The 24,563-nt window shown below is 40.6% G+C and overlaps 5 protein-coding genes across 7 annotated transcripts in view; 2 read left to right on the forward strand and 3 right to left on the reverse strand.

Annotated features, from left to right (window-relative positions):
• LOC127599366 (zinc finger protein 614-like) overlaps window positions 1-24,358 on the reverse strand; it is a 150,148-nt gene extending 125,790 nt beyond the window's left edge. Inside the window, exons 1-2 of one of the 2 annotated variants that reach the window (XR_007962091.1) lie at window positions 23,861-24,358; window positions 22,303-23,403 (exon numbers count right to left, since the gene is read on the reverse strand). Coding sequence is in view for 1 of the 2 variants with exons in the window: in XM_052063297.1 (XP_051919257.1) it covers window positions 22,592-23,403; window positions 23,861-24,053 (1,005 nt within the window). In the remaining variant the exon portion in view is untranslated. Of the gene's footprint in view, window positions 1-22,127; window positions 23,404-23,860 lie in introns of those variants that run through there. The other variant, XM_052063297.1, reaches the window with a different exon arrangement.
• LOC127599384 (zinc finger protein 572-like) overlaps window positions 1-24,563 on the forward strand; it is a 101,224-nt gene that overhangs the window by 45,328 nt on the left and 31,333 nt on the right. The gene's annotated exons all lie outside the window — the stretch shown is intronic.
• On the forward strand, window positions 179-4,382 carry LOC127599307 (zinc finger protein OZF-like). Its single transcript, XM_052063188.1, has 2 exons — window positions 179-569; window positions 2,221-4,382. The coding sequence occupies exons 1-2, from the start codon at window positions 455-457 to the stop codon at window positions 3,645-3,647; spliced, it is 1,542 nt and encodes a 513-aa protein (XP_051919148.1). The 5' UTR covers window positions 179-454; the 3' UTR covers window positions 3,648-4,382.
• On the reverse strand, window positions 6,447-8,928 carry LOC127599331 (gastrula zinc finger protein XlCGF8.2DB-like). Of its 2 annotated transcripts, none has more exons than XM_052063233.1 (2): window positions 8,727-8,928; window positions 6,447-7,899 (listed from the first exon to the last, which is right to left on the reverse strand). In XM_052063233.1, the coding sequence occupies exons 1-2, from the start codon at window positions 8,746-8,748 to the stop codon at window positions 6,764-6,766; spliced, it is 1,158 nt and encodes a 385-aa protein (XP_051919193.1). In that variant the 5' UTR covers window positions 8,749-8,928; the 3' UTR covers window positions 6,447-6,763. The 2 variants fall into 2 exon arrangements, with proteins under 2 accessions (XP_051919193.1, XP_051919192.1); XM_052063232.1 differs by having other exon boundaries at window positions 8,477-8,927.
• Window positions 18,224-20,379, reverse strand: LOC127599365 (gastrula zinc finger protein XlCGF8.2DB-like). Its single transcript, XM_052063296.1, has 2 exons — window positions 19,986-20,379; window positions 18,224-19,688 (listed from the first exon to the last, which is right to left on the reverse strand). Exons 1-2 carry the CDS (start codon window positions 20,089-20,091, stop codon window positions 18,778-18,780), a joined length of 1,017 nt encoding a protein of 338 aa, XP_051919256.1. The 5' UTR covers window positions 20,092-20,379; the 3' UTR covers window positions 18,224-18,777.

The raw sequence follows: 24,563 nt of genomic DNA on the forward strand, positions 1-24,563 counted from the left end.
GCAAAAAGGGACGCAGAATATCTCGTCTTAGCTATTTATTTTGAACACAAATATTGATTTTGACCTAATTTACGCAGGGAATTTTTTCCTGTCTATATGTGAATATTTAACGCTTTACCGACCCCGGCAAGAAGTTTGTCCAAGTGAGCTTGTTGTACAACTTCCGCTGCACATGCACTTCCGTGTTCGTCATGGCTAGCCGCACACACTTCACGAAATAATTATTCCCAAAATATTACAGAACCTACCGAAACTGAACGCAGATCGTCATATTACCGCTTCCTGGAGTAAAACATCTTACATTAAATCACCGAGTACGGGTAAACTCGTCTCGGTGCACGTTGTGAAAGCTTCTTGACCTAACCTACCCTTTGCCGACCGCTCACAAAGAGACACGTTTGATAGCAATAGATCCTGTGCTAAAAACAAATCCGGTGTGTGTAAATCGTTGAAAATGTGTGCAAAAACCGTAAAAGAAGAGGAACTTTCTTGGGCAAAAGAAAACGAGCCCCAACGTCAACTACTGGACGGCTTTTTCAACAAGCCTCAAAATGTGTTATACAGCGCAGGTTGGTTCACTTCTTGTCCATGTTTAGTAACTAAACGCTTTATTCTAAACTGTATTTGTGTATAATCCATGTCCCACGTAGTCCTATTACAACATTTAAAAGTTTTAATATAATACGAGTGAGCCTGAATATGTGTGAAAGTACACAAAACCTTCGATTATCCCCTCAAATCAATTTGTGAAGACTTGCTCAAAAAACAGTGAATGAAAAGAGAAAATTATTTGTACCAATTTCCCGCCATGGCCTTTAAACAGTGAGACTTGTACAGTGACACGACAGAGGTGAAAGAAAAAAAAACAGCCATACCATCTTAACTTTATTTGAGGATAATCAGAAGCACTGTAAATGACGGCAGATGTTTGCTGACACAATATCGTGCTCATAAGACATACTCTGGGGGTATGAAAATCTATGAGCGCACCAGTGTATATATCACCATTCTACAAAATATACATCATACAATACATTATATTGAATCAATTAAAAGTGGAATAATAATAATAATCTGTATGTTGTCAGTTTTGAAAAGAAGAAAAGAACTATTAAAAAAGAAAATATAAAAAAAAGTGTTCAGTCTTTCTGGTGGCATATTTGTTTTGGCAAAGACACAAATGCTTCAAACGTCCAGAATGTTCCCGAGGCAATGAGAGGGTATTGCATCTCTGGTAATAGTGTCTGAGCAAATGTCTTATTTTGAGTGAACTCAAAAGATAATCTGTCTGCTTTCATGGGTGTCTACAGAAATCAGAGAATACTTTTGAGAGGCTCATATCAAAAGATTTAGACATCTTTTCAGTTAAATAATAGCTGTAAGTGATGAATTGGTTATCAACATAGTTGTCATTTCATTTAAATCGATTAGTTGCTCATGAGTCGATTATATTTGACACCTCGAGACTATGTAAAATATGAGGGATACTTTCAAGTTCCATCAAGCAACAAGCAGCTAGCTGTACATCTGACGGAGTCGTCATCAGAGCAAAATTAGCTGGTCAAGCCAAGGAGGGTGCACCCTGCCATCTTGCCTGCTGCTGTTAGAGGCTAATCATCAGCTAATAATCAGATCCTACAAGTTTATATGTATATTTTTTAAAGGATTTGTCACAGTTTTGGAAACTTGGAAGACTTCAGATGCAGTACTTAATGAGGGATAGCTCCCTCAGCATTGGCCAGAAAGTGATCAGTCATAAAGTTACGTATGTTCCCTTTCGTCATCTGATTTTGGTGCCAGATGACACTGTTATTTTCCAGGCATCCTAAGAATTCTACTATGCTAGCCTTTTGGAATAACTTCCGTCTGTATGTGTTCTCTGCATGTTTTTTTTTTTGTTTTTTGTTTGCAAAGAATCACTGACATACATTTGCATAAATAACTTGATATACATGTAAAATAATATAAAGATCAAATGATGTGTACTTCATGGTATTGGTTTCCTTGCTTGTTATACAAAGAATAACACCTTATCCTCCTGAATGTTGCTGAATTAGATTTTTTTTTAATTACTTAACTTAAGGCAAGTGCCTTTGAAAGGAACATAAATGAGTGATTCTCAAACATAATTAAGAATGTTGCTGTTAATACATATCAGTCACAGCTTGTTGTCACAGCACATTGTCAAACCACATGTGTTTGTCTTGTTGTGTCTTGCAGATGTCAGTGAAGAATATCTTCATCCTGACCAGCAGGAGCCCGAGCGCCTTAACTGTAAAGAGGAAGAGGAGCCAGAGCACCTCCACATTAAAGAGGAAGAGTTGGAGACTGATATCACCAATCCGCCGTTGGCTGCTGTTGTCCTGAAAGGTGAAGATGAAGAAGACAATTATCAAAGTGTTGAGAAGAGAGGGGCTGAGCCTCCGAGCTGTAGCTCAAATCAACATATGACAACGGAAGGCGAGAGAGACATCTGTGGAGCATCACAATCAGGGAGCCTCTTAGCTCCACTTTCAGATAGTGATGACATATCATCACATTCTCCCAACACTGAGGATGATGATGATGATGATGGACACTCTAAAAGTGATATGACAGGTCACACTGACAACAAACACAGAGAATGTTCTCAGTGTGACAAAACTTTTTTCAACAGGTCGTCATTGAAAAGACACATGAGAACACACACTGGGGAAAAACCTTTCTCCTGCTCAGTGTGTGGCCTTATAGTAAATCAAAAGTGTAGTTTAACAACTCACATGAGAACGCACACTGGAGAGAAACCCTTTGCCTGCTCATTTTGTGGTCAAAAATTCTCTGAAAAGGGAAATTTGATAAAACACACCAGAACACACACTGGAGAAAAACCTTTTACCTGTTCAATTTGCAGTAAAAGCTTTACTGAAAAGGCCAGTTTAATAAGCCACACAAGAACACACACTGGAGAGAAACCTTTTTCCTGCTCATTTTGTGGTCAAAGATTCTCCGAAAAGGGAAATTTAAGAACACACACAAGAACGCACACTGGTGAGACCCCATTTGCTTGCTCAGTTTGTGGGCAACGATTTGCTTGGAAGGGACTTCTGAATGCACACATAAGAACACACACTGGGGAGAAACCTTACGGGTGCTCAGTGTGTGGTCAAAAATTCTCTGCAAAGGGAAACTTAAGGATACACGCAAGAACACACACAGGTGAGAAACCTTTTGCCTGCACAGTTTGTGACCAAAAATTCTCAGTGAAGGCGACTTTAAGAACACACATAAGGACACACACAGGTGAGAAACCTTTTACCTGCACAGTGTGTGGCAAGAGCTTCTCTGTCAAGGGAAGTTTAATAAGCCACACAAGAACACATACTGGGGAGAAACCTTTTGCCTGTTCAACTTGTGGTAAAATTTTCACGCAGAAGGTACATTTAACAAGACATGTAAGGACACACACAGGAGAGAAATCAGGTAGTGTTTCCGCCTGCAATTTAAGTTCGGGAGTGAAAGATCTTCGTCCTGAGCAGCCGGAGTCGACCCCCAACATTAAAAATGAAGACATGTGCCCAGAGGCCTCCCTCATTAAAGAGGAAGAAGAGGATGAGGATATCACTAAATTTCCATTGACTGTTGTCACAGTGAAGAGTGAAGACAGTTGATGAGAAAGTGAGGAGAACAGAGGAGCAGAGCCTCCAAATACCAGCTCACGTCAATACACGACAACAGAAGGAGATGCGGACCATCATGGGGAAGTCAAAAGCGGGCAACCTCTTCGCTCCGCTATCATGAAGTGATGAAACGATGTCACGCACCACTCACACTGATAATTATAAAGAATCAAAAGGACATTAGATATTCCATTGATACCAAACCCTGTTCTCTTTGAAAGCACTGAAAAAAAAACATTTCCTTTGCAGGCGTTCCAGTCATTTGTTTTGATATGCAGTATACGCCAATGTATTTTTTAAATGTCATTTGAATGTATTTGATTTGTTTTTTTATTGTTTTAATTTGTATTTAATGTCGGTCGAATGTTGCAACTTTGTGATTTATACAATGGTGCCTTGACGTTCATCACCCCTCACAAACAACAAAACAATTGACTTGCTTTCAATTAAAGCAAAAATTGCTGTGTTATAAAACATTAGAATGAGAAAATAACCAAACATCATTGAAGGCAATTTTGAAGAAATTTAAAAGGGTTTGTAACTAAGCCGAAAGCCTCACCAACACAGACTTTGTATTTGTTGATGGCTAACAGGAACTCGAGTCAATTGGATTGGCCCTTCACCACGTGGTTAATTCAGCGTCAATGTCTGCCTTACGCTGCTTCTGAATGTTCCTTCTATAGTTTGTGTGTTTGACTGTCCTATTCAATAAACAGCTCAAAAGTGCATCATGACTGTGGCTGACAACTGCACCAGTTCTCGCCTTCTATGTTGTCACTAGATCCACTGCTGTATCAGCTGACGCGAGCGGCTATGGCCTGTGGTGTGTGTTCCTCCAGCTTTATGGAGGAGAATGGAAGGCAGTAGCCGACTGCTCCAGGTGTCTCGCAGAAGCTGAAACACACCCTGCGCAGATCGAGAAGGAATGCCTGGCCAGCGTATGGGAAAGTGAGAAATTCGAAAAATACCTGTGTGGTTTGGATCAGTTTAGGCTCGATACCGACCACAAGCCATTGGTACCACTTGCCAACAGCCAGAGCCTAGGCAACGTTCCATTGAGATGTCAACGCCTATTGATGAGAATCCTGAGGTACAATGCAAAAGCAGAATACAGTATGTGCCTGGGAAGACATGAATTGTGGCAGATACCCTGTCTTGTAACCTTCAAGGGCATTTAATGAACAGAGTGGACACACATGAAGATGTGGCCTGCTACGGAGCCGCAGTGTTGCATGGTGTCCTCAGCAAAGATGTAGAGCATCAGAATGGCAACAGCAACTGACAGTGAACTGCGGGAGGTAGCCAAATTCATTTGGTCAGGCTGGCCGGAGTGTAGCAAGAAAATTCGGCTACACATTAAAGACTATGCAAAAGTGACAAATGAGCCATCAGAAGCTGATGGAATCATAATGAGAGGAACCAGAATTGTAGTTCAGACGAAAATGAGAGCAGAGATCTCGCAAAAGGTACATAAAGGACACCGGGGCTCACAAAGTGCAGAGACATGGCCAAAGCATCTGTATGGTAGCCTGGGCTGTCTGTGGAACTCAAGACCATTGTGGAGTTGTGCCAGATCTGTCTGGAGATGAAGTTTAAGCCAAAACAAGGAGCCCCTTATCCCCACAGTGCTGCCTACATGGAAAGGGATTGGTCTTGATCAGCCCTGCGGGACTGCTAATTGGGTAGGAAGATAAAAACAACGCTGCCTGTATTATAGACAAACCTACAACCCAGATGGCCCAACAGACCATCAAACAAAAGGACGCTCAGGAGAAGGCAAAACAAAGTTGTTGACTTTAATCGTCGACCTTGGGTCAGTCACCTACCTGTTCGTCATCCAGGAGACACATTCATTCATTCATCTTCCGAGCCGCTTGATCCTCACTAGGGTCGCGGGGGGTGCTGGAGCCTATCCCAGCTGTCTTCGGGCAGTAGGCGGGGGACACCCTGAATCGGTTGCCAGCCAATCGCAGGGCACACAGAAACGAACAACCATACGCACTCACATTCACACCTAGGGACAATTTAGAGTGTTCAATCAGCCTGCCACGCATGTTTTTGGAATGTGGGAGGAAACCGGAGCACCCGGAGAGCACCACGCAGGCCCGGGGAGAACATGCAAACTCCACACAGGGAGGCCGGAGCTGGAATCGAACCCGGTACCTCTGCACTGTGAAGCCGACGTGCTAACCACTGGACTACCGGGCCGCCTCAGGAGACACAGTCAACACTAAATTGGACCACGAGAATGCTTGGAAGTCACCAAGAGTCATCCTGAGGAAGGTCACGCCAAGATCTTACCTTGTTGACATGGAAGGTCAGACAGTATAGCGGCGTAATAGATTCTATCTCCAAGCAGGACTAACTCCTCCACCATTAATGATTGTCCACCCTGTGTGACGAAAATGATTTCCAATCCACGAGTGTCACCACCCCAGAGACACCTCCCTCTAAACCAGTGTTTCTTAAATAGGGGGCGCGCCCCCCTGGGCGGGGCGTGCCCAGGGGGGGCGACAAACTCGACACAGGAAGTCGGGGGCCAAATTTTAACCCTGCACCGATGCACTGTGAAAAAAAAAGAGAGGAATTTTGGGGGGGTCATATCTGTGGCTTGAAAGATTGTGAAGCGCTGATTTTGCGTGCCAACCTATATAACACATTAAATCCTAAATTGTAAGTCAAAGAAATATGTTTACACTTAAAAAATAAACAGAATCTTAAAATTATTTGAAAACAAGCGTGATTTCGCTTTACTGCATTGAGGCTTTAAAAATAGATCCTGCACAGTACCACTGTATGAAAACTTGTATTTCATTGAAGATCACATACCTGCGTTCACAGCTGACAAAAAAGAAACAGTTTTGTTCCAATTTATGTCAAGAAAGTTACTGCTGGACTTCCCAGCAACCAGCTTGATTCTTACAGTAAATGAATGGTTAAAATATAGAATAATTTATCTCACAGAAATAGCAGCTGAAGGGTTTCCCACAAAGTTGGCTTCTTGTGCGTCTTGTCAAATTCTTGCTCGACCCTGAAATCCCACTACTGATACTAACACTTTACAGTGACTCTAAAAGCAAATATAAGTGTTTTTAACTGCTTCCAAGTTAATTGTTTTTCTCTTCAGCGTGTCTTCTTGTGTGTATGGTTAAAGATGCCTTACGAGAGAATATTTTCCTACAAACTAGGCAGGCAAATGGTTTCTCCCCAGTGTGTGTTCTCGTGTGCGTTTTCAAATGTCCTTTCTCAGTGAATCTTTTGTCACAAACTGAACAAGAAAAAGGTTTCTCCCCAGTGTGCGTTCTCATGTGTGTATTTAAGTTTCCTTTTACAGAAAATCTTTGACCACAAATTAAACAGGAAAAAGGTTTCTCCCCAGTGTGTGTTCTTGTGTGTGCATTCAAATGTCCCTTCCGTGCAAATTGTTGACTACAAACTGAGCAGGTAAAAGGCTTCTCTCCAGTGTGTCTTCTTGTGTGTGTTCTTAAGTTTCCCCTTTCAGAGAATCGTTGACCGCAAACTGAGCAGGCAAAGGGTTTCTCTCCAGTGTGGGTTTTAATGTGTTTTCTTAAATTCCCATTTTCAGAGAATCTTTGGCCGCAAACTGAACAGGCAAAAGGTTTTTCTCCAGTGTGCGTTTTTGTGTGTTTTTTTAAGTTTCCCTTTTCAGAAAATCTTTGGTCACACTCTGAACAGGCAAAAGGTTTCTCCCCAGTGTGGGTTCGTGTGTGAGAGTTTAAATGCCCCTTCCAAGCGAATCTTTGACTACAAACTGAGCAGACAAAAGGCTTCTCCCCAATGTGTGTTCTAATATGGGTTGTTAAAGAGTGTTCATCATCATCTTCAATGTCAGAACAGTGTGACACCATTTCGTCACATTCTAAAAGTGGCGCGAGAAGGCTGTCATCTTGTGATCGTCGACATTGATCTACATCAATTTCGGTTGCCATGTGTTGACTTGAGCTGCTGCTTGGAGGCTCAGCCCTCCAGTTCTCCTCATTTTGACCGTCGTCTTCTTCATCTTCATTCTTCAAAAGGACTACAGTCAATTGTAACTTGGTGATATCATCCTCCTCTTCCTGAATGTGAAAGGGTTCTGCCTTCTCCGCTTCTTCTTTAAGGTGAAGAGGATCTGCTTTGCCTTCTTCTTTGACGTGTAGAAGATCTTCATCCTCCGTTTCCTCTTTAATGTGAGAGAATACTGGCTCCCGATTCTCAGAATGAAGACATTCTTCACTGACATCTGCAAAACACAAAAAACACACACATGGTTTGGAAAAGTCTCATGTTTTGCATTACTATCTGGAAGAGATTAATGTTGTAGCATTACACAGTATATTGATCATGTTCTGAGTGATGTAAAGTACATAATGTCAACGGTAATGACTGATAATTATGCTATAAACTGTGTGAAGCCATTATTGCAAATGACAAGGTGAGTGGATTAAATCAGTTCATTTCTGTTGCACTTTAAAAATATAATAGTAAGGGGTGAGCTCATTTCCTTGTTCTGTCTCTTACTAGTGTTGTATTTCATGGTCTGTTGCCGGATTGAATGTTGCCTGTTTTAGTTGCAAGGATGAAATGAGGTGTGTCGGTAAGAATATCACTTTTTCTTTATGGGCGAATATGTGGTCCTTCATGCCGCGACTCATCGAGGGATTCATGAACAACACTAAGGCCCAGGTGGAACGGTGTAAGTGTAGTAACCACACAGATTTTACAATAAAGCTACGAGTGGGTTACATTTGTTTTAAAAATCGATCTATCCATTCATCTAATGTTCAAGAAAGTAGTTTACAAGTCAGACGTGGACAAACCTGCTCTGTGCACATTTAGAGGTTTATTGAAACTGTTCACTTGTTGACGTTGACGTTCGTTCTCCTCTTTAGTTCCAAAAAGCACCTCCTTGTTCTCTTCTTTCATCCTTTCATCACACATTTTCACGCGATAATCACAACATGTAACACTCCCACTTGATCTCCGCTTTGCGAGTCTCTTCGTTCGTGGTTGCAGGACAAGTTAAATTAAGCTAGGCTAAGATAATTGAAGCTAAGCTAAGAGGAATACCTTCGAAGTGCAAGTTCAGCATGAAACGAGCACTTAATGATGTTTTAGTCCCGTAAAAAAGTAATCGGATTGTCTGTGTGGGGCCTTCTGCACGCTAAGGACTAAATCAGCAGCGCTGTACCATAAAGCTTTTTTGGCTAGTCAAACCGTACATGAAAAAGCTGGGCCTAAAGTTGTACGGCAAGTACACTTGGACAAACTTAATATGCGCGGCATTAGTACTAAGCAATTTTTATTTTTTTGTGTAGAATGACAACACTAAAAGCAAACAAATAACAACAGGTTATACATGTCCCGAGCTTGCTTTAAAATGTTCAATTGTGTGTCCCACATACTCAACATTTGAGCTTTATGTGGACTATATTAATAAAACAGCTAGTTGGGGTTGCAACAACAAAATTGGAACCACTTGTGAAGTGCATGTCACTTATTTTGACTCATGACGTACACACTCGTTGATGGTGGTGGTCCTGTGATTTCCTTTGACTAAAGTGGGGCTTATTGGAAAGCTCCTGAGCAGTATTTAGTGGGAAAAATAAAACTTAGAATTTCCTGACAACAAATGTTCTGTTTTTCTGCGGGCATTGTTTGGCAATTTTCACATGCACACTTGCTGTTTCAATGAAAAGTAAACACCAACAGACATTAATTTTAAGCATCTTATGTATCAATCAAAAATCTCCTGTAAACGTCTTTGGGATTTCTGTGGAGCTTTGTGCACTTCAAATTGGCTAAAACCGAAACTAAAAAGTTGATTTTGAATGATACAATTCTTCCCAGAACATTTACAGTGGGGCTGGGCGCGTGAGTGTTTTGCAATCCGTCATGTTGATAGTGCGGTGAAAAGTCGCTCGAACAAATCAATTTGTACTGTAGTCCAATGTCGATTAAGTTTCGATGTTCATAGTATCCAGCAGCAAATTACAGTTCGAGAAAAAAAAATGCCTCGGTTGTCATCACACTCTGGCATCCGTGTGCTCTGGCCAAAGCCGTCGCCCTCGAATCGAGGGAACGCCTGTAGGGCTGGGTGACAACCAAGCGAGCCCCTGACAGTTTGATTATTCACAATATCTTGTTTATGAGGCTGACATTGCGTGGATATGAATGAAGCATTGAAAGTAGGATGGTACACAGAGTATGTTTAAAACCAAAAAGCAGATGTTTCAAGCGTTTGTTTCCAGGACTCGTGTGAATCAGAATCCTCATCATTGTCGGTGAGTGGTGAATATTGAAGGAGGCATAGAATTAAATGAGTTGTACTTCTACCTACCCCTTTTCTGGCATGTTGAAAAGGACAAATATGTATGTGATGTGTATATCTCTGTTGTTTGTAATGTTATGCTTACTGCATCTGGTTCTTGACATATCAAGAAAGGAAAAAAATGGAAAGAAAACACATACTAAATGTAAAGGCGTAACCATAAGAGCTTTCTTCTTAGGTAGAAAGAGAAGGACCATCATACAGTTTCATACACAGTGCAATGGTGGGTTCGAGCTGATGCACATGTAATGAAGCATAAGGCTGAGTGGTAAACATTATCTCTTTCTTTTTTTTTAAGAAGGATGCATATAAATGAGTTCATGATAATGCAACACTGATAAGAAAGTGCTTTGCGCTAACCTTTATCTTGCTGCAAAAGGAAAGCATGGTTTCATTCGAAAGAAAAAAAAACTAACTTGGGTCTAAGTTTTTATGAAAGGCATTGACAGACATTGATAGCCTTCTTGAGATTGTTTTTTTTTGTTGCTTCATTTACTGCAGCACTTCTCACAAACGCACGTATTCCTCAATGTGACACGACTTATCATAGAATGTTTGATCTGACATTGGAAATGTCTCTGCTGAGTGAATATTTTTCCACAATCTGAGCAGCTAAAAAGTTTCTCTATCTGTCATTTCCAATCTGTCTTGACATCAGAAAACATTGTCATATTATCATCATCATCTTCGTGACACTTCACAATGACACTAATCAAAGGCAATCTGGTGAGATCATCTTCCTTCTCTTCCTCTTTAATGGGGGAAGACTGCTGCTCCTGCTGTTCAGGACTAAGGTCTTCCAATTCAGAACTAATGTTGCAGACTGAACCGATAAAAGGTTTCTTCCTCGTGTGTGTTTGTGTGTGTCTTAATAAGGTTGCCTTTTCAGGGAATTTTTGATCACAAAGTGAAGCGGCATAAGGTTTCTGTCCAGTATGGGTTCTTGTGTGTTTTTTGAGGGTTCCTTTTTCAGAGAACCTTTGACCACAAACTGAGCAGTCAAAAGGTTTCTCACCAGTGTGTGTTCTTGTGTGAGATCTTAAATCTCCCTTCAGAGAGAATCTTTTACCACAAACTGAACAAGAAAACGTTTTCTCCCCGGTGTGTAATTGTGTGTGTGTTCAAATGTCCTTTCCGGGTGAACCTTTTGCCACAAATTGAGCAGACAAAAGGTCTCTCCCCAGTGTGTGTTCTTGTGTGAGATCTTAAATCTCCCTTCAGAGAGAATCTTTTACCACAAACTGAACAAGAAAACGTTTTCTCCCCGGTGTGTAATTGTGTGTGTATTTTTAAATATGAACGACTCCCGAAACTTAAGTTGCAGACGGGGCAGGCAAAAGGTTTCTCTCCGGTGTCCCTCCATGTGATAAGTTAAACTACTCTTTTGAGTGACCTTAAGCCCACAAACTGTGCAGGAAAAAGGTTTCTCTCCACAGTGTTCAAATGTCTCTTCCGGGAAAATCTTTTTGCACATATTGTGCAGACAAAAGGTTTCTCACCCGTGTGTGTTCTTGTGTGTGTTCTTAAATCCGATCGACTCCCAATACCTAAGTTGCAGACAGGGAAGGCAAAAGGTTTCTCTCCAGTGTGAATTCGTGTGTGTGTTCTTAAATACGAACAACTCCCAAAACTCAAGTTACAGACTGGGCAGGCAAAAGGTTTCTCTCCAGTGTGTGTTCTTATGTCTTTTCAACGATGACTTGTTGAAAAACGTTTTGTTACACTGAGAACATTTCACATTTTTGGAGTCACTTTTCGAGTATTCATCATCATAATCGTTATCATCAGCTACAGTTGATGTGATTCTCCAAGAGTGTCTCCATCACCAACTGGTGTCATCTGTTGACTTGAGCTGCTGGTTTTACCTGGTTTTAAGCTTTGAACCAGTTGGTTTAAGTAGGCGCCTTTCTGTTTGGTCTACATTGAATCAACATGTTGCAGACTTTGCGGACGGCCAATGTCGCCTAGGCGCGACGGGTGTTCTCAAATCGTCTTTTGTTGTTCAACCGCTGTTCCCGAAATATTCATTCCCGCTTTGTGACCGAGTCTATCCCTCTCTCCTCTGATCGCCCACCTGCATTGACGTGCTAATTGTGGACTTCAACAGCCCTCAGGCCAGGTGGCCGGCGCCTTTGTGCACAGGCATTTGGGGGTGTTGGATACGCACCCAGACGTTTCGATGTGCCCAAATTAAATGAAACTTTAAACATGATACAATTTTACTCATAGATTCCTCTAACAATGTCTTATTGGATATAAAACGCAATGGTTATCTGCCTTTTGGTTGATGGTACAGAGAGAGTGAGACAGAGCAGGGACAGAAATTTATATTCTGTGTTTTAGTAGTCAGTTTATTATTGTATCACTTACCGGTATGTCTATCCTCAATTCAAAATCAGACAGATATTTAACATACATCAGTAGATTTCATTCAGATAATGGATGGATAGTTAACAAGTCAGAATCAGACATGGACAAACCTGCTCTGTGCAACACAATTTGAGGATTCTTGAAAACACCATCCAAGTGTTGACGTTGTCGCTCGTTCTCTTCTTTAGTTGCAGAAAAGGCCTCCTCGTCTTTTCGCACCCTTTGATCACACATTTCCACAGGATAATGACAACACTTGGTCTGCGCTTAGCGATGTGCTGATAACAAATAAGCCACGTTGTTAGTACCTAGCAAGGTAAGCTAAGCCAAGCAGAGAAACTTCAAAGTGCTCCGAGACAAGTTTACCGTGAAACGAGGAGTTAATTATATCTACGCCTCGTAAAGCAGTAATGGGGCGTACTGTGTCGAGGCTTCAGCACACTAAGGACTACATTGATGGAGCTGTATTACAAATTCCCTTTAGTTAGCCAAACCGTCTCGAGCTGATGATGTGCGGCAGCCCCACTTGGACAAATTCAAAAATGCGAAACAGTAAAACCATCATAACGGGGACGAGTGATTGCCAGTGGAGATCATAATTTACGAAATAAAATGGATAAGCAATTATATCGGTAATTATATCACAATGACAACCCTGAAAGCACACAAAAGACATCAGGATAATGAAATCAGAGGTTATCCCTTTAACGACAACACTGAAGGCTCACAAAAGACAACACAATAATGAAATTTGGTATCCTTCGTTCCTTTAAACACTGTACATTACCTGCTCCGTGTACCTCAATTTGAGGGGTCTTACAAACATCTTCCAGTAATTTACGCTGTCGCTTCTTTGCTCGACAAAGTTCATCTTCATACTTTTCTTTCACACTTTTTGCACACATTATCAAAAGGAGAAAAAAATCACAACACTTGACACTGTCACGAGATCTCTGCTTAGCAACTTGCTGCTAACAGACGTCTTTCTTTGTCCGCAGTCAGCAAGCTCAACCGAGCTAACTGGAGGCTCTACCGAGTGACCGAAAACGCGAGTATCGTGATACAAATAATTAATTGGATTAGCGTTCACAAGACAGAAATGTGAACTCAATAAAGAAAATACACGGGTGTCAACATAATAATCCGGAACTTTGGGTTGAACCATTTTTACTTCTGGTGGCGAATGCCTCCCAGAACAGCGCCTGCTTCCAATTGTCCCACTTCAGAAAATAAAGGATTTAACGACCTCGCTATTTTTGCAGCGTACGATTACATACGCAGACTCTTTGTTCGACGTGTGATTACAAACAACACGGGAGCCTCCCAACAAGCCACACTGCGCACGCGTAGATCAGTGACCCAGTTTGGCTCCCGCCGAAAGTCAGCTGTGATTGGTTACAGAAGATCCCCGTGAACCTGTTCATTGTTGAAAATAGATGTATCGCATAGTAATATTATGATAACAATAGAAATAAAGCACCCTTATCAATTTCACCACGGGAAAAATATATAGTTAAATGTAAGAATTAATAAATTTCTCTTGATTGTACCTTCACACTACATTACTCAACAAAATGTTATAATTTGTTGACATAAACCCACTGGGTCATATTTGCTCATGTTTTCACAAGTCAAATTGAACAAACTCATTAAAACAAAGGAGAGGGTAGACTTTTACACTGTATTTCTTATTTATATAGTATATATAAACTGTATATAAAAACAACTCCAACACAACAGGCTCGAGTTCAACACCATCAAGCAGCATACTGAGAATTTTTCACCACCCGACAATAAAAACTCTGACCCTACTGAAGCAGGAAATTCACATACCAAAAAACATGGACTTCAAATCCTTTGATGACCCTTCCAACCCTTTGATGACCTCCAACCCTACTGACCACAAGACGTTTGACCCTGAGAACAACTTGGACCCGGACAATAACTTTTTCAAGACCGACCGACCGCGAGGCAGCCAGCGACGACCGACCGTGAGGGAGCCAGTGATGACCGCGAGGAAGCCAGCGACGATTGCAGGGAAGCCAGCGACCGTGAGGAAGCCTGGAGACAACCAGCCTGCGACCACCGTGAGAGAGCCAACGACGACCGCAAGGGAGCGAGAGACGACCGAGAGGAAACCAGCGACGACTGCAGGGGAGCCAGTGACCGCGAGGGAGCCGGGAGACGGCGAGCCTGAGGCAGCCGGGAGACAACCAGCCAGCGCGCGTGAGAGAGCCGGGAGGCAGCCAGCCGGCGAGCGTGAGGGAGTCGGCGACGACCGCGAGGGAGCCAGTGACCACGAGGGACCCAGTGATGACGGTGAGAGAGCGAGCGACGACAGCGAGGGAACCAACGACGGCCGTGAGGGAGCCATCGACGACCGTGTGGGAGCGGGAAATTCACATCCAAAAAACATGAACTTCCAACCCTTTGAAGATATTGACTATAAGCCATTCGATCCCGAGAACAACTTGGACCCAGACAATAACTTCTTCAACAACAAACAAAGGGTAACAAACTCTGACTATTACCTGGATGAACAATTCAACACTAATATAAAATTGGAAAATGCACTTTCGGTAATACACTTAAACAGTAGAAGTCTCTATAAAAACTTCACAAAAATTAAAGAATACCTGACTAAATTCAATAAATTTAAAATAATTGCCATATCAGAAACTTGGCTTGATGAAGATAAAACAACTGAAATGGAAATAGAAGGTTATGAAATGTTTGCAACTAATAGAGAAAACAAAAAAGGAGGGGGGGTTGCAATATATGTAGACAAAGCACTTACTGTAAATGCAGTAAAATCGAGAGATTGACAAACACAATAGAAAACCTAATGGAATGTCTAACCATTGAAATACACAATAAAAAGGCATCAAATATCATCATAAGTTGCATCTATAGGACACCAGGAACATGTATTGACACATTCAATAAAAAACTAACAGATATGCTCAGTTACTACAACGATAAGAAAACACGAATAATATGTGGTGACTTTAACATTGACTTATTAAACCCAAATAGACACAAAAAAACAACTGACTTCATAAATACTATGTACAGCAACAGCTTTTTCCCAGTAATCCTGAAACCTAGCAGAATAACAGTTGACACGGCCACATTAATAGATAACATATTTATAAATAAGATTGATCATAAAATGGAAAGTGGACTTCTCATTAATGACATAAGTGACCACCTGCCTGTTTTTGCAGTTTTTCATAATTATTTCGATAGAAAAGCTAAATCAACAACTTGTATAACAGAAATAAGACTAAGAACCCAACGTTCCATCGATGCCTTTAAGCAAGACCTAGAAAAACAAAACTGGACCGAGGTCTACTCAAACGAAGACCCAAATACAGCGTTTGAAGTATTTCAGTCTACCATAATCTTCTTATATGATAAACATTTTCCATTAACTAAAGTTTCCAAAAAGTATAAAGACCCAAGTAAGCCATGGATAACGAAAGGCATAGAAAACGCATGTAAAAAGAAAAACAATTTATATAAATTGTTTTTAAAATTCAGAACTGAAGAAGCAGAAAAAAAAATAAGACCTATAAAAATAAATTAGTAAATATTATAAGAACCAGTAAAAGACATCATTATCATGCACTATTAGAGCAGAATAAAGGTAACACACAAGAAATATGGAAAATACTTAACCAAGTAATCAGAAATAGTCCTAAAAAAATGGATTATCCAGAGTATTTTATCAAAGGCAAAAATACTATTTTGGAAAAAACTGCAGAAATAGCAACTGAATTTAATGAGTATTTTGTCAACATCGGCAGTAACCTAGCAAAACAAATTCCTGATCCAACAGACCTGTTTGAAGTGGATAGATACGTAGAAAAAAACTCCTCCACGATGTTCCTTACTGCAGTAAAACAAGAAGAAGTATCAAATATTATAAAAACTTTTAAAAATAAAAAGTCAACTGATTGCTTTAATATTGATATGACAATAATCAAGCAGATTATAGAATATGTAGTGCGACCTTTCACACACATATGCAACCTGTCATTCAAAGCTGGTATCTTTCCATCAAAAATGAAAATTGCTAAAGTTATTCCAATCTATAAAGGTGGAGAAAAACATCTGTTTACAAATTATAGACCAATATCACTACTACCACAATTTTCAAAAATATTAGAAAAACTATTTTCTCGCAGACTTGATAGTTTTATACAAAAGCATGCGCTGTTAAGTGAGAATCAATATGGCTTCAGGGACAAACGGACCACCTCAATGGCAGTTATGGAGTTTGTGGAAGCAATAGCCACTAATATAGACAACAAAGAATTTACTGTTGGGGTTTTCCTAGATCTAAAAAAAGCTTTTGACACAATAGATCACAGTATATTATTGAAAAAACTAGAAAGATATGGCATTAGAGGTGTAGCTTATAAATGGATAAAAAGTTATTTAGAAAACAGATATCAGTACGTGCAACTCAACAATAAAAAAACGAATCAACTGAAAATCACTCACGGAGTACCTCAGGGGTCAGTGCTTGGTCCAAAACTATTCATCTTATATATAAATGATATCTGCAAGGTCTCAAAACTATTTAAATGTGTCCTATTTGCTGATGATACAACTTTCTACTGTTCTGGAATAAATCTGAAACAGCTCCTGACAACCGTAGAAAACGAATTAAACAAATTAAAAAACTGGTTCGACAGAAATAAATTGTCACTTAACCTGAAAAAATCGAAGTCAATTGTTTTTGGCACAAGACCAATCAAACACCAAGCTAAAATTATGGTAAACTCAATTGAAATAGAAAGAGCGTATGAAACCAAGTTTCTCGGATTAGTAATAGACTCAAAACTATGTTGGAAACCACATATCGATAACGTAAAAAGAAAAATAGCCAAGACCGTAGGGATCCTCTGCAAAACCAAGGAAGTGCTAAATAAGAGATCCTTGTACACATTATACACTTCATTATTATTACCATACATGACCTACTGTGTGGAAATATGGGGAAATGCCTGCAAAACAAACACACTCCCTATTCTCAAACTACAAAAAAAAGCAATTCGAATTATTAATAGATCAAAATATACGGAACCCACAAATCCACTATTTATTAAATTAAATACGATGAAATTTTATGACCTGGTTGACTTTAAAATCGCCCAATTAATGTACAAAGCACACAATAACCTGCTCTGCCAAAACATTCAGAAGTTTTTTGAAATTCGAGAAAGCAACTATGAATTAAGAGGTACCAACTTATTCAAAAAACTCAAAACAAGAACAAACATCAAGCAAAGAAGTGTATCTAGCAAAGGTGTTAATCTGTGGAACAATCTCGAAACGAACCTAAAAATGAGTAAATCGCTTGCTGAGTTCAAAAACAAATTCAAAAAAATAGTACAAACAACCTACACCAATCAGAGTTAAAATGATAAATACTAAACATTAAATATAATGATAAATCAGAACTAAGTTGATAAATAGAGAAAGGTATTGCAATATCCATTATGAATACAAGAGAAAATTGACACAAGAGTGCCAGGGTGAGGATGTATATAATCTCGATACAAACCAAAAGTTGTGAAAATATCACGGTTAAGGGTAAAGTATGAGCCTTAATGGAGACTTCTTATTACTTTTTCTTTTCTGATTGATATAAAAATGATTTAGTAGATATAAACACATAACGGGGTAGGACTAGATAAGTTTTTTTACTTCATCCTACTCCCTTGAACATAATAACTGTGTTGAATGAAGACTGATTTCTTTCTTTTACTTTTTTATCTACCTTATTTGCTGTCAAATTATTACTGTATATGTTTTATGTTCAATAAACAAACCAAAAAACTCTTTGTACACAATCTAGTTTTATTCTTTTATTAATGTGTATTACTGTTTGCACTGACAAGACGAAAATAAAAAACAACACAGTGTCACTGCTTTGCTAACATTGTGAAGTGACTAACTAAAAATGCGTCAGTAGCTAATACAAATTGCAGTTTGGTTACAACTGAACCGCAATAAAAATTACCAAAACAATTATGTAGTCACATTTTATTTGTGTTTTTTGGGCAACATGAATTGATATGGCATGCTGGACCTTGGCATTTGTGCTTTAGAGCCATCATACCTCTGGTTAATGACCGTGATGTGGAACTGAAGTGAAGAAATGTGAGTCAGCATGTGTAATAAATCACGTGGTGGAAAATTAAATGTCAAAGGAATCATCCGTTCGCCGAATGGTGTTTTATTCCGTAAGAGTTAGTTTGGGGGAAATAAATTAATTGAGGACTATAAAGCTAAATCACGCATATGTTAGGGCAAAACAAAAAAATAAATAAATGCATACTCTGGCTTCAATGTTGTGACATGTTTATAAACGACACCCCTGGTACTTTTTAATCAAACATATTTTAGCTAAACATGCTCACTAGAGTGTTTTTTCATGTGGTGAATGAATGACGTATGGTAACTAAAACTTGTGCTACAGACTGAACATGAAAAAGGTTTTTCTCCACTGTGTGATCTCAGGTGTTCTCTCAAAGTCGCTTTTTGAGAGAATCTTTGACCACAAACTGAGCAGGCGAATGGTTTCTCCCCAGTGTGTGTTCTCATGTGTTGAACCAGACCTGACCGGACTCGAAAACTTGTGTTGCACACCGAGCAGGAAAAGGGCTTCTCTCCAGTGTGTGTTCTTGTGTGTGTGACAAAATTTCCCTTTATGGAGAAGCTTTTCGCGCAGAATAAGCAAGAAAATGGTTTCTCCCCAGTGTGCGTTCTCATGTGTCGCGACAACGCTGAACTATCATTAAAACCGGTGCTGCAGACAGAGCAGGAATGCGGTTTTTCTCCAGTGTGAGTTCTCGTGTGTGTCGTCAGGCTTCCTTTCTGTGTGAAACCTTTACCGCAAAGCGAGCACATGAAAGGTTTCTCTCCTGTGTGACATCTCATGTGTCTTTCCAATGTTGACTTGTTGAGGAAAGTCTTATCACACTGTGAACATGTCAAGTGTTTGTTCTCAGTGGGATATGCCATATCACCTTCATTGTCAGTGTCATGAGAGCGAGATGATGTGTCATCACTATCTGTTAATGCAGCTACAAGGCTGTCCGCTTGGGATCCTCTCTTCTCACTTTGACTGTGATGAAGCTGGGAAGAGTGAGGCTCGTCTTCATCATCCTCACTCTTCACAATGACGCGCATCACTGGAAACTTGCTGACATCAGCTTCCTCTTGTTCCTCTTTAACACGGGGGAGTGCTGGCTCCTCCTCGTCTACCTTCGAGTTCAACTTTGTAAGCTGCTCATGATTGAGATCTTCTCTGACTTCTGCAGGACACAAGAAGGCAAACGCACATGGTTTGGTAAAGTCGAGCTTTGCTTTGTCAATCCACATTATTATGGTGTGGCCTCCAATGTCGAAAACAACTGAAAATTAGGAGACCATAAATGGTAAATAATAGTGATAATTGAAAAGCGAAAAAAAATGAAGCCGTGTGTATGTATATATCATCCTCGTGAGAGTTCCTTTCCACCAACTAGCAAATGTCAAACTATTTGGAAATGTTGTAAATGATTTAAAACAAAAAAAAGCTACGTTACTCGACAAGTGAGAATTGCATAAACCTGCTCTGTGCGTCACGAAAACAGCATCCAGCAGTTGAGATTGTTGCTTGTTTTCCTCTTTCGTTTGGGAAAGTTCCTCCTTGTACTCTATCGTTCCTTCACACATTTTACACACTCTAACCACAACACTTTAATCTCACGCTCGATATCTGCGGTGTGTTGCTTGCAAGCTGTCGCTTTGATAGTAACTAACAAGCTAAGCTAACGCGACAACTCCATATAGTGAAGACAAGTCCATTCTGAGCCGATATATTTAATTAATGATAACTCAGCCATACGACAGAAACGTGAACCAAAGAAATGTCGGATGCAGTACTTGAGTACAACACATACAATTTGACTGTTTACGACTCGCAAACTTCCGCATTTTACTTCTTCGATGGTCTTGTAGGAAACTCGCAAGCGTCGGTAAAGCGACTCTGCTCTCTACCGGATAAAAAGCAGAGGTGTGGACCAGATGATTAGGAGAAAGGTGCATCCAGGAGCTTATCAGACTATAGGACAGCGTTCAAATTGTTTGACAATAATGTCGGTGGGAAGAGAAATGGAGTAGGGGTTATCTTGTTTCTTGTTTTATGTTGAGAGGGAATAAATTTCATCTGTGCTGTACATCCAGCACATTTGACAATAAAGTTGTACCCAATCATGCAAACCCTACAAAGGGAAGTCGGAGCTGGAATCGAACCCGGTACCTCTGCACTGTGAAGCCGACGTGGTAACCACTGGATATCGGGCCAGGTGTGTGTAGGGCGGTTCGGAAGATGAATGAATGAATGAATCTATCTCGTCTTTCCAATTCCGCTCTGCAGAAGAGACGTACTAAGTGCATTACTGCCGCCCGCAGGCGTGTAGGTGTCAATACATGCTTGACCTTAATTCTTTCAAAAGTCAAACTGCTGGATAAAGATTCATTCAATGTGAGGGGAAATAATTTTCAGAAGGTCAAGTCCAATCTAATTTCTATTTTAACATTTATCTTGGATTGTTTCTTAGTATCAGTCTAATACATTGACAGTGAATTTGAGTCAAGTCAACAGTATTTATAGAGCACTTTCCAACAGCCATCGCTGCATACAAAGTGCTGTACATGGAGCAATTTAACATGCACAATTGAGCTGTTTGAGGCTGTTGGTTCAATAAATATCAAAATAAATAAAATTATGTAATAATCCACTTTGTGTGTTATCCATCCATCCATCCATTTTCTGATCCACTTTATCCTCACAAGGGCGTGCTTGAGCCTATCCTGGCTGTCTTCGGGCAGCAGGTGGGGGGACACTCTTCACTGGTTGCCAGCCAACTGCAGGTCACACACAGACGAACAACCATCACTCAAACTCACATCTAGGGACAATTTAGAGTGTTCAATCAGCCTGTCATTCATGTTTTTGGAATGTGGGAGGAAACCGGGGTACCCATGGAAAACCCACACAGGCACAGGGAGAACATGCAAACTCCACACAGGAAGGCAGGATCGAACCCACAACCTCTGCACTATGAGGTTGACGTGCTAAGCACTGGACCACTTTATGTGTGTTCGCCGCCATACTCGGTCAGCGTTTTAATTTCGTACATGTGTTTGTGCTTTTCAAGACAGAGCTGAGTATATCGTCTCTTTCTTTTGAACAGTCTTCACTCAAACGGCAGCGGAACTTGCAGAGTAAGTCAATGAATTACTGGACTGTAAATAAAAATCACTGTTGGAATTGAACTGAAGGTTTTCCATAATGTTGCAGTTCATTGACATGCACCTACACTGTACATGCCGTTGATTAAAAGACACAACAGACCTAAAGTGCCTCTGCAGCAGTATCCAGTACATCAAGGCCTTAAAAATGAACGGCAAGGGCTTATCCAAAGACATGACGCAATCTCACATGATTTTCTTTTTCCACGTTTAAGCACCAACAGCTCATATTATATCATTTTATGAATGCTCACATGATGAGCAAAATATTTAATAAACTGTATTTTGTGAGCTGTAGAATATGAATGGCCAAGAACATAGGTGAACATGTTCAAAGCATTTAAGCCATTGAGTGATGAAGACCTATGAAAAACATTCTGGAGATGAAAATAACACATAAAATGATGTAAGATAAAGCATGGTGTTGAGTGATACATGGTAGCAAACAGTAAATACGTTCATTCATTCATTCATTCATCTTCCGAACCGCTTGATCCTCACTAGGGTCGCGGTGGGTGCTGGAGCCTATCCCAGCTGTCTCCGGGCAGTAGGCGGGGGACACCCTGAATCGGTTGCCAGCCAATCACAGGGCACACAGAGACGAACAAACATCCACGCTCACACTCACACCTAGGGACAATTTAGAGTGTTCAATCAGCCTGCCACGCATGCTTTTGGAATGTGGGAGGAAACCGGAGCACCCGGAGAAAACCCACGCAGGCCCGGGGAGAACATGCAAACTCCACACAGGGAGGCCGGAGCTGGAATCGAACCCGGTACCTCTGCACTGTGAAGCCGACGTGCTAACCACTGGACTACCGGGCCGCCCAGTAAATACGTATTCTTCTGAAATAAATTTTAAAATGAAAACACATGTTTAAAAAAAACACACACAAGCTGTAATCTTTCATTTTGAACGTCACAAACACTGAACGCTGTCATGCTTGTGGCTTCTTGTCACGTGCTTGAGCATCACTGAACGAACACTGAATCGTGCACCGCAGACCAGGCATGGAAACGGCTTCTCTCCGGTATGCGTTCTTGAGTGTATCTTTAAATAGCCCTTTTGGGAGAAGGATTTTAAACAGACGGGGCAGCTAAAAACGTCATTCTGATTGTGTGTTCTTGTGTGTCTCAATAAATTTCCCTTTTGGGAGAAGTTTTCGCCACACACAAGGCATGAATAAGGCTTCTCTCCAGTGTGTGTCCTCATGTGATTATCCAACGCCGAGCGAACAGTAAAACCTGTGCCGCAGACAGAGCAGGTATATGGTTTCTCACCTGTGTGTGACCTTGTGTGTCTAATTAAATGTCCCTTTCGAGAGAATCCTTTCCCGCAAAACAAACAGCTGAAAGGTTTCTCGCCGGTGTGGATAATCATGTGTTTTGTCAAAAGAGACTTGTAGACAAACGCTTTGTCACAATGAGAACATTTCCAGCATATGTTGTCAGTGTGACCTGTCATGTCCCCTTTTGAGTGTTCATCATCAGAGTCAGGAGAGTGTGATGTTGTGTTGTCACTCGCGGACGCTTGAGATAAGCGGTTGTCTGCTTGGGATCCACGACAGTAGTCTCCACAGCCTACTTTTTCTTCATCATCGTCATCGTCAGTCTTCACAGAAACACAAATCACTGGAATCCCAGTGACATCAGCCTCCTCATCTTCCTCTTTAATGTAAACAGACTCTTCCTCTCTCACGCTGGGGGGTTCTGATTCTTCTTCACTGACTCCTGCGAGACACAAGAACACAAACATCTTTGATGAGGAATTGAGCTAAACTGTCAAAATTCTGCCAGAATCTGTGACATTATGATAGGAAGTAATGACGTACAAATTCGTTGTTACTATCTTTAAGTAGGGGTCAGATAGATGTACTTTACGTAAGTATTTGATGACAACGTTACGTCAATTTTCCAACCCTGTGAAAAGTGAAAAACAGGTTAAGTCAACCGTGATTAAGATCTAGATTGACTGATTGACACCTTGGAAACTCAGAAGGCAGCAAAAACTCGGACAGAAGCGACAAGGAGATTTTGAACCAGGGAGCACGAACGACAATGGTAAGATATTTGAAAAAGCAAGAAAATCAAATGGAAATACATATAAATTCAAGCACACACGGAACCGACAGTGTATGTGTGTGTCAGCCACATATGAACCAAATCCAAATTATGTCAGGGAACAAACCTGCACTACGTTGTTCATCCTGAGGCTTGAACACAGCGTCGAGCAGTTGCCGCTGTCGCTCGTTCTCCTCTTTTGTCCGAGAAAGTTCCTCCTCGTACCCTGCTATAGTTTTTTCAAAGACAACCAACACTTCTTCGACAGCTGCACTTAGGCGCTGATTCAGCAAGGCTCTCAGTATGTCTACTTTACACATTTTCAAACGATGATCACAACACGTTACACTCACACGTAATCTTTGTTTAGAAATTTGTTGAAACGAACGCCTCACTAAGTTTGTTTGCGAGCTAGTCAGCTGAGACAGCCGGGGAAGCTACAGAGACGAGTTTATACTAATGTATGTTTATTCTTCTATAAGAAAGAACAATGCACGCAGAGAATAAAGCAAAACGACGACTAAAGTTGTTCGATATAGGGTTCCTTGTGTTCATCTCAGTTCGTTCGTGCCGCAGTCGCCTTTCAGCTAGCCATCGTCACGTGACTGGCGAATCGCGACGCAATTTACGTCTTTGCCGTGCGTAAGGAACGCAGATTTAGTTAACCTGAATTTTAAAAAATGAGAGAAGTATTTTAACCTGTTTAACATTTGAATACATATCGGATTGTCTAAAAAAATACCACTCCTCTTTAATTAATAATAAATGGAGAAATTAAATTTTAAAAAAATCAGATATTTTTTTTTATCTGTCAATTGCAATGGAGCCAT

Source organism: Hippocampus zosterae, chromosome 4 (assembly GCF_025434085.1).
Source record: "Hippocampus zosterae strain Florida chromosome 4, ASM2543408v3, whole genome shotgun sequence".
NCBI classification, from domain to species: domain Eukaryota; kingdom Metazoa; phylum Chordata; class Actinopteri; order Syngnathiformes; family Syngnathidae; genus Hippocampus; species Hippocampus zosterae.